The following is a 9,368-nucleotide window of genomic DNA, read 5'->3' as shown; positions in this document are numbered from 1 at the left end:
GGCCTGCCAATCAATTTTGCTCACCAGCTGTGCTAAGAACAGTAGCAACTGTCCCCTCCTCCTCGGAAACAACCCTGGCTCTGTTCAGGGCGGATCGGTTCAGACCCTCTGAAGAAGAAACCACACATGCCCAGCTGGCAGAACCCCAAAGGGCCCACCCGAGACCTCCTACGTGGCAGGAGGCACCAGAGGTTGCCTCACACAGGAAGAAACGACCTGTACTGGTGGTTGGGGACATCCTATACAGAGGCAAAGCCATGGCTATATTGAGACTGGAGGTGTCTAATTAAGAGTTGTAACACCTTGTCATGTGGAAACAGCTGTGCTCTGGTGGCAGGGGCACTACCCTTTGCCAAAGAAAACCTGGCCAGCTCTACCATTTCCTGAGTTTGGGCCTGTGGCTTGACTTCCTCGTGTCTCAGTGTCTTTGTATGAAAAATGGAGGTGACCCAATGACTGCATTGGGGAGTCAGGGAATTAAATGAGATACAGGGTACAAAGTCTCCAGGTGCACCCCACTTGTGCTCCTCATGTTCATTGGACACTCTCAGGGAGGAATTGGGAGAACATGTCACCCCTTGGGGACACTGTCTGGCTTCAGTCTAGTCTTGCTATGCCATCTTAGGCCTGTTATGTAACTCCTCTGTGCCTCCATTTCCTTGTTTGTAAGATGGTAATGGTAACAGTACCTGTCTCATAGGTCCAAGGGGAATTAAATTAATGTAGGTAAAGTTTACAACGGTGTCTGACACGTGTATGTATCATACATACATGTCACACATGCATACAACAGTGTATACCACTCCATAAATGTTAATTTCACTATTGGAGTTGAGTTTACTTACAATATTTTGATATTTGAAATGGTTCAGGCCAGAATCCTGGAAGTAAGAGGGAGGCAGATGGGCCCCAGGAAAGTTGACCAGGGCCCACTCATTTATCAGGTGATGAACAGAGAATGGTAATAGCAGCTGACTTTGACTAAACTCCCGCTATGTGCTATGTGATGCTCTAAGCACGTCATGTACATCAAGTTGTTTAATCCTCATATCAACCCCATGAGGGAGGGACTATCACCAAGCCCATTTTACAAATGGGGAAACAAACGCACAGGGAGGTTAAACAACTTTCTCAAGATTATACACCCAATAAAGAGCACAGCTGGGAGTCAAACCCAGGCCCTCTGTCTCTTAAACTTACACCCTTAACCGGCATTCCATGTGGCCTCCTCAGGCCTGCCAATCAATTTTGCCCAACAGCTGTGCAAAGAATGAGCATCAACTTCCCCTCCATCCTCAGAGCTCCACACCCTCCAGTGCCTGAGAAGTAGGACTTAGGGAGGGCCCAGCACAAGCCTTGCAGAGGAGGGAGGGGTCATCTCTGTCGGTTGAGGGATGAAAGGTGGGAGTCAGGAAAGGCCTTACAGAGGAGGTGGAATTTGGGTTGGAACTTGAAGAATAGGCAGGATGTCAGAAGGCAGGGATGAGAATGAGGGTGGATACTGGTAAATCCAAAAGGCATTTTAAACTTTTATCTTCTTGGCTCCTCTGCAACATTTGACCATGATCTCCCTCTGAAAATACTTTCTTGCTCATAGAGGCTGGCTTCTCGGCTTGGGCAATACTGTAACTCCTCTTCTGGGCAGCCGCTAATTATGTGCAGTGTAGAGACTTGCGGACCCTCAAAGAAGCCTTCCAAAGAGGTTCTTTCTCTTATTCGACATACTCCTGACTTGCACAGTGGTATAAGGTAAGTTCACATTTCTGGCAATAAGCTGAGAGCTGGGAAGCCAGTGGAAAATAGCCTCTCAGCAGCCAAACAGATGCCAAAGTCCACCGGCTAACACAGGTGGGTTTATTTAAGGTTTACTGTTGAAAGAGCACAGACTTTGGAATCAGACAATCCTAGAATTGAATGCTGCTTCCACCATGGCTACTATGTAAACTTGGGCAGATTTACTCATGCCCTTTGAGCCTCAGCTCCCTCATCGATCCAATAGGGATATCACACCCATGTCACAGAACCGTTGTTAAGGAATAATGAGATCATGCATGTAAGATGACTGATATTTCGCCGGGCACGTAATTGTTAAGTAACAGAGAGTGGCCGTTATTTTATGATGTCATCCTCTTCTGGTCCCCCAGTCTCTGCAGGCCTTTTAAATGATCTGTCCCCCAGGGTTCTATCTTTGTTTCACTTATAATTCTACAGTCTCATCCAGGACCATGGGTTGGGTTTTATTTTTGCCATTTCTACAACCATGCATTGATTAACCTGGAACTTTTATCTTCAGCCCACATCTCTCCCTGGATCTCCAGAGGGGCATCTCATAAAGGATGGAGAGTCTTCTAGAAATTATGGCGGGAGAAGGCCTGAGGCATACAGAGGCTTGGAAAGGCCATGTGTCCACTAGAGACAAGGGCCGCCCCATGCCAACCCACAGGAACAGGGAAGAAAGCAGATCTTGACCAAGCTGCCATACCCCTGCCGACTGAGCAAAACTGAACAGGGAAGAAAGCAACGTTCTACCCTACTCTACACTCCTTGGGACCGGGGGGCTGTCTCGTGTACATTTCCATCCCCAATGCTGGGCACATACTGGGCACACGGGTTTGCTGAAGGGCACTTCAGTAGTTGCTGAAATGGGACAGGGGCTTAGAATACACACAACACTGTAATTGCATACTGTTGTGTCATAATCCAGGTTCTGTGAGATCTTGGGCAAGTTACTTAATTTTTCCAAGTTTTATTTATTTATTTTTTAATATACAAAATGAGGCGACTATCATTAGTGCCCAGCCTATAATATTGTTGGGCTAATTAAAAGACACAACACATAAAGATCTTAACGTATGCCTGGCCAATCGCACGCTCAATAACCATTAGTCGTTATTATCATTTGTGGTGAGATTTCCAAAGGCTGAAATAGTGAAGTCCCTTGGTAGAGAGATGAAGGAAGCCAGGGCGCAGTCAGTTCAAGATAGCAAAAAGGACTGCAATTTTTAAGTTAGGTTCAGAACAAGCACAAAGAAGGGGTGTGTTCACTTTTGAGGGAAGATGGTAGAGTGTTAACCAAGAGAGGTAACAGAATCACTCAACCCTCAATAAAAGTCTGTCACTAATGAAACAATCTTCAAATTACAAAAATAAAACAAGCATAGTTTGGAAAGGAAATGAAGTTCAGTAACACATACGGAGAGTCAGCGGGCACCTCTCTAAGTTGGCTCTGGTGTCGAGGCTCAAAAATGTCATCAGAAGATGTTCAAATAGCTTGCAGATGTGATCAGTGTCTGTAATTTTGAGAACTCAGAACAAAAGCTTTCCCAATTTCAGAAGGGTTGTATGTGGCACGCGTGCATGTGTGTGTGTTGGGAGGAGGGGTTTGGAGTGAATTCTGGGAATTGCAAACTACTGAGTTGAATGTCCATCTCCAATTAAACAGATGGTCTGTAACCATTTAGAAAACAAACACTTGATTACGAGGAATCAGTTTGAGTTAGCTTGAAACAAGGCATGTCATAAATTCCACGTCCTTTTTAAAAGAGGTTTTACCAACTGGTGGAACGGTGGACTTTATTTGGCCAGGCAATCCATCTACATGTTTAGCATTTACTAACCACTTCCTATGCCAGGGATATAAAGATGACAAAGGAGTGGTCTCAGAAGAAGCGCATATCCTGGTCAACTAGGTGGTGACGTATGGCTGGATGGTAATGACATTAAGTGGTGTCATAGCTGGTGGACTAACTCTACCCAAAGCCATTAACAGGTCAATGTCAGTTCAGGGGGCAATCTTGTATCTGCTTTGACTCATGTCCTGTTCAATATTTTGATCAAAGACCAGGTTCTGAAGACCCAGAAGGCATGCTTATTAAACGAGCTCATGACAGAGTAAAAGGGATGGCTACCTGTTGGAAGGTGCAGTTCAGATTCAAAATGATCTTGAACGCTGTTGGAATGAACAATGTGACCAGTAATAAAATCTAACCCAGCTCAAGGCTATTCAAAGCTGTACTAGTACATTAAGTACCATGTTCCAATCAAGGAAAACAGAGTCTTAAAGTTGATTCTTGGGAACAATAAAAATACAAAGGACTCGGAAGGTCCAGGGGTGAGTGAGAGGTCCAGACTCCATGTGGAAAGCCTGTAAATGGATCTGAAAAACACGTAGAAATGTGCCTGGCACATAGTAAGTGCTATCTGTGAGTTAGCCTTCATTTACAACTAGTGGCAGAAGCCCCTCCTCACTGTACTGCTGTCATTCTCGTGGAGTGGATGTGTTTTACTGTCCCCTGGTTGGTCGCTCACACCACACTGACTATGTGCTCCTACTCTGCTGACAGGGGGAGACGCTCAGTTACCTTCTCCCCAGGTGTGACAGAGATGCGCCACACGCAGTGCATGTGGGCAGAGTAGCCGTTGGGGTACTCAGGAGAGGAAAAGTTGCCCGTGCTGTCTTGAAGGGTCTCTCCGCAGGCTGTCAAGGAAAGCAAATAATTGGATGGCTGGCTGCAGGCACCCAGTCCCCCAAACTTCAGGCTTCCCCACCCTGCACCCTGGCATCCTTGGGGGGAGAGGAGAATGGCTGAGGAGGGGGGCGGTGGTCTGGGGTGGTCCTGTCCCTGTAAGATCCACCCCCTTCTCACAGATAAGCTCACACCATCCTATCTGCCCGCCTAGTGCTACAGGATGCCCTGTCGTCAAGGCAACTGGGTTCTAGAGTTATGGTCAGAGTCCTTTGGTGGACCTCACTCTTCCTCACTCCCTGAGAATTGCTCTGCTCTCCCCATTTTCTGCTCCAGTGCCCCTCATTCTCCCAGACCCTCAGAAGGTGGGTGGCTCAGGATTTTACCACCGCCTGATCCTAGCCCCAGTTTTGTCCATCACTTGAACACGGCCCCTCCCTGGGGTCCCCCTCCATCAGGCAGGCTTGACCTTCTCTAAGACTCACAGCTTTAACCTTCTTGGTCCCAGGTCCTGGCCTCTGCCTGCCTGGGGCCATACCTTCCACTCCTCCCTGGCCCGTCCCTCCCTGCCCTAACCTGGGCACTTGTAGAGCTTTCGGGCCTGGGCGATGTCCCCCTTGCTGAGCCGTGTCCTTTGGCCGATGGGAGGTTTCACCCCGTTCACCTCGTACTTGGGAACAATGGTGTCCAAGAAGATGCCCCTGAGGAGGACAAGCCCGACCTGGGTGAGAATCTGATGGAAAGAGTGGTGGCGTGCCTGTGTGCACCCAAGGTCACGACCCTGCCAGAGCCCAGACATTCCTCACAGGGTCAGGGACGGGTGGAGACATCTCACCCTGTCATTAAGCTGCCCACTGACCAGCAGCCACCCTGCTCCGTGGCAGCCACACCACAGGAGCCTGGGGGAGCCCCAGAAACACTTTGGGAGGTCAGGGACACAGGCCCAGGATGCCCTGGGGACCCACTGGTGCCCAGCTCAATCTGGCCCCAACTCCCAGCCCCAGGAGAGCTTCGGACCCCTAGTCGATCATGTCTCCAGCCCCACCCAGTCCCTGCTTCTGTGGCCCCTGGGCTAATTGAGCACTGACTGCACTTCTCCCAGGATGACCCAGTGCCAACGCTTTATACCCTGTTGGCATGGCTGCTTCTGACAGCACCTGGGGCAAAGCCAAAGGGCAGGTTCCACTGTGGCCAGACCAGACCCTGGGACAGCCCCGCCAGCTCGCGACCCATCAATGTCTCCAGTCCTCCCAGTCCCTGCCTGTGAAATCCTGCATGTGTCCATCTGAGAGGAGGGGAAGCGGCAGCTCCACTTCCCCAGGGCCCCTGACTCACACCAGCTGGGTGGGACTCAGCAGGGAGTAGGGAGGGTTGTGGTGGAAAATGCACAGGCCCCCCTGTACCGTGGGTGTGGGGAGCAGGATGACCTCACCACCCTTCCTTGGTCTCTGTTCCCTCAGGTCTGGAGGCAGGAAGAGTGGGTCTAGGAGAACCAAGGAGACGGGGGAGGGCTGATGTCTGGGACTGAGCAGGAGGGCAGCTAGAGGATGAGGAAAGAGCCAGGCGTGGGAAAAGCCAAGCAGGAAGGCGGGTGAGGAGGCCGAGGGTGGGTGACGACACGAGGCTAAGGAGAAGCTGGTGTGGGGGATGTTGGCCCGCTACCTTGGGGTTCTGGCTGTGACTTGGGGAACCTGGGCCCAGGATAAAGAGTAGGTGTGTATGTGCTTATGAGGTGGGGAGGGAGCTGGTCCAGAGCAGCATCCAGTCTTTGTGTAAGTTAACCAATTACGTAAAGGCAGACGGGTCAGAAAAGGGTGCTCCCATTTAGAACAATGTGTCCCCCTTTGGTCTTCAGAGGAAGGGTAAGCTCAGCTTCTTTGGGCTGACACAGTTCCAGGGTGCACAGCTTGCAGAGTGGCTGGATTTCAGCCTCCTGGGTCAGGTGCCCTCGGTGTGCACAGCACTAGGGGAAGAACCTTGGCTTTGTGCGTCCTGGCCCTGCCATGGGCCCATGGTGGAAGACGACAGAAGGGCAGGCAGCACCACAGGTCCTCTGCTTACGGGCCACAGCTATCCAGGACCCACTCTTGTCCTTGCTAACTACCCCATCAGGGCAGCCTGGTGCAAAGCAGGAGGCCCACAGAGGGCAGGGCTGGGCTGGCCCAGCAGAGGCCAGGCCCATCTCTCACCTGGAGAACGTGTTCCGGGCATAGTGCATGATACTGTCAAAATCATAGGTCTCCCCCAGAGACTCCACCTCCTGGACCTCCATCTTCAGGAAGTTATACTCCTGCCCTGCGAAGACCAGGAAAAGGGTGTAGGGGGTGGGAGGGGGCAGGTGTGTGCAGGATTCAGGATGGGGAATGGGGTCCTCCCTGTACTTGAGAGATGCCCCCCTACCTGAGGGTCCAGGGAGCAGCCAAGGGAAGCTTGGGGGGAGGGGTGGGTCTCTAGAAGAGTGTCCAGCAGAGGGGCAGAGTGAAGGAGGACTTGTTGCAGGGAAGGCTCAAGGGAGTGTGGGAAGGAAGTGCTCATTTCTAGAACCACAGCGAGATGAAAGCAGTGAAGAGTGGAGGAGGCCTGGGGAGAGAGGGAGGAAACAGGAAGGGGGGAAGACAGAGCATAGCGTGGAGAAAGGAGAGAGAAAAAACCCTTAAGGGACAGAACAGGCAAAGAGCAGAAGACTGGGTAAGTGAAGAGAAAGGCTGAGGCAGCATGGGGGACAGGTCCACCTCTCCCCAAACACCACCCTGAAGGCCAGCTGGGTTCTGACGGCTCTGGATGGCCCTTGTGTCCAGGGCCTGGACCCTTCCCCACCCTTCCACAGTAGCTCCACAACTGGTCTGTGGTTCCTGAGCTGCTACTCACTGGAGCAGATGCCTCAGGGGTAGGGTCTATACCAACCTGCCCTGGGCAGGGCTGAGACTCTATACTGAGTTGACCGAAGGTGATGGCTCCAGGGAGCAGCTGCTGACCCCACAAGGGGCCCTGGGGCAGGGAGCTGGTGCAGGAGTCACAGAGCTGCCCCCCTACCCCCCACTCCCTTCCCAGATGGAAGTGCGTACCTGGCTGGATGTTCTCGCGCACGATGGAGACGTGGCGGTCCCGGTCCGGCCTTGTGTGCTCGTGCCAGAAGCCGATGACGTGGCCTAGCTCATGGACCACGATGCCAAACTTGTCACAGTTCTTGCCTATGGAGATGGCCTGCGGGCCCCCGCCACGGCGACCCACGTAGGAGCAGCACCTGGAGGGCGGGGCCAGCTCAGGGGGGCGGTCCCGAGCTGGGGGAGTGCATCCACTCAGGGGCCGGGCTAGGCTGCCAGCGGGGCGGGGAACAGAGGGGCAGGGGTGGGGCCTGAGCCTGGGGATGCCCAGGCTGTGTGATGGGGTCACAGCAACATCCGGGAGCGTTACTGGGGAGATGCCCCGTGGCAGGAGGGGGCAGGTAACGCAAGGCCTTGTCAGGTGGGGCAGCTGCAGTGCCCAAGGCAGAACATGGGTTGGGGAGATAGGAAAGGGTGCAGTGCCTAGGGGCTGTTGCTCACCCGCAGGGTCGATAGGTGAACACAATATAACTGTCCTCATCAGTGCGCTCCAGGAAGGTGACACAGGTATGCTTTTCCCAGTGCCTCATGGCCTGCCGGAAGACTGCCCTCTGGCTGCCTGCCAGGTTGAAGGAGGCCAGGCTGTCACAGCATCCAGATAAGCCCACCTCCACCTACTGCTCAGGAGTGGACACCAGATAGGTAGAAGGTACCACTCATACTATCATGCACAGCAGGGCTGCCCCAACATCACGCTCACCAGTGAAGTTTCCCCCAATGACAAAGGGGATGACCCCATCAGGCCATACACGCTCTGGTCTGGACGTTGCTGCCCGCCGGCTCCGGGTCCTGCTTCTCCATCTCCCACGGCTTCTCCTCTGAGGCTGCCCAGCAGCACGCTGGCAGTTAGGAATAGAAGCATTTCCTGGAATTGAAAGAGGAAGACACTAAGGCCGGCCGAGTGGCTCGGTTGGTTAAGAGCNTATATATATATATATATATATCTCCTGGAATTTTGAAAAAAAGGTTGAAAATCTGTTTCAGTTCTTGCTATAGAGCCAGTGTCTCATTACCCTATACTTTATCTTTTTAGAAAATGAGGAAATATGATCACAGAGGAAGTTTAATTCACTATGGAATCCTTGGTGCATGGCACATAGTAAGCTGCTTAATGAATATTTCTTGAATAGAATTTTGCTTTTAGGAATATATTCTACAGATACACTTGCCCAAGTGTATACAGATATAAGTTTCAAGATATTTATGGTAGCATTTTTGAAAACTTGGAAAAACTTATATCAACATGCATCAATAGAGACCTGCAGGGAATGATTGGATAATTAAATTAAGGGACAGCAAGGTGATCGCATGATAAGCAGCCATGAAAATGACTGAGTTAGGTCTGTATGAGCTGACATAGAATGATGACCACTATTTACCGTTGAGTGAAGGGCAAATTACAGACCACACACACACACACACACACTCTTAGAAGGTTCTGGAAGGACATACCTAGTGTACCAGTGCTTAGTCATCTCTGAGGAGTAGGATTTGGAAGAGGATCAAGGGGAGACTATTCAATTTTTACCTTATGCATTTCTATATTGTTTAAAATTTTACAACATGCATATGTTAGATATAACAAACAACAGAAAATATCTTTTAAAGAGTTGCTGGATGGAAGCAGGAACGCAGAGGGCTGAGTGAGGGCACTCTAGCTTCTAAACTTAGGCCCTCATTCACTACTCTGGGTGGCCCCTCTGGGCCTGCCAATCAATTTTGCTCACCAGCTGTGCTAAGAACAGTAGCAACTGTCCCCTCCTCCTCGGAAACAACCCTGGCTCTGTTCAGGGCGGAT

At 51.2% G+C, this 9,368-nt stretch overlaps 1 protein-coding gene across 4 annotated transcripts in view; it reads right to left on the bottom strand.

Annotated features, from left to right (window-relative positions):
- The window catches only part of BMP1 (bone morphogenetic protein 1), a 49,887-nt gene that overhangs the window by 19,716 nt on the left and 20,803 nt on the right, over positions 1–9,368 (bottom strand). For 3 of the 4 annotated variants that reach the window (XM_019641878.1, XM_019641879.1, XM_019641881.1), the window contains exons 3-8: positions 8,271–8,435; positions 8,012–8,129; positions 7,532–7,710; positions 6,656–6,761; positions 5,043–5,167; positions 4,362–4,477 (exon numbers count right to left, since the gene is read on the bottom strand). In XM_019641878.1, coding sequence (XP_019497423.1) covers positions 4,362–4,477; positions 5,043–5,167; positions 6,656–6,761; positions 7,532–7,710; positions 8,012–8,129; positions 8,271–8,435 — 809 coding nt within the window. Of the gene's footprint in view, positions 1–4,361; positions 4,478–5,042; positions 5,168–6,655; positions 6,762–7,531; positions 7,748–8,011; positions 8,130–8,270; positions 8,436–9,368 lie in introns of those variants that run through there. The other variant, XM_019641880.1, reaches the window with a different exon arrangement.

Source organism: Hipposideros armiger, unplaced genomic scaffold, assembly GCF_001890085.2.
Source record: "Hipposideros armiger isolate ML-2016 unplaced genomic scaffold, ASM189008v1 scaffold_64, whole genome shotgun sequence".
NCBI classification, from domain to species: Eukaryota; Metazoa; Chordata; class Mammalia; order Chiroptera; family Hipposideridae; genus Hipposideros; species Hipposideros armiger.
The sequence above is the reverse complement of the archived record's forward strand: the minus strand, read 5'-3'. Positions and strand labels throughout refer to the sequence as shown.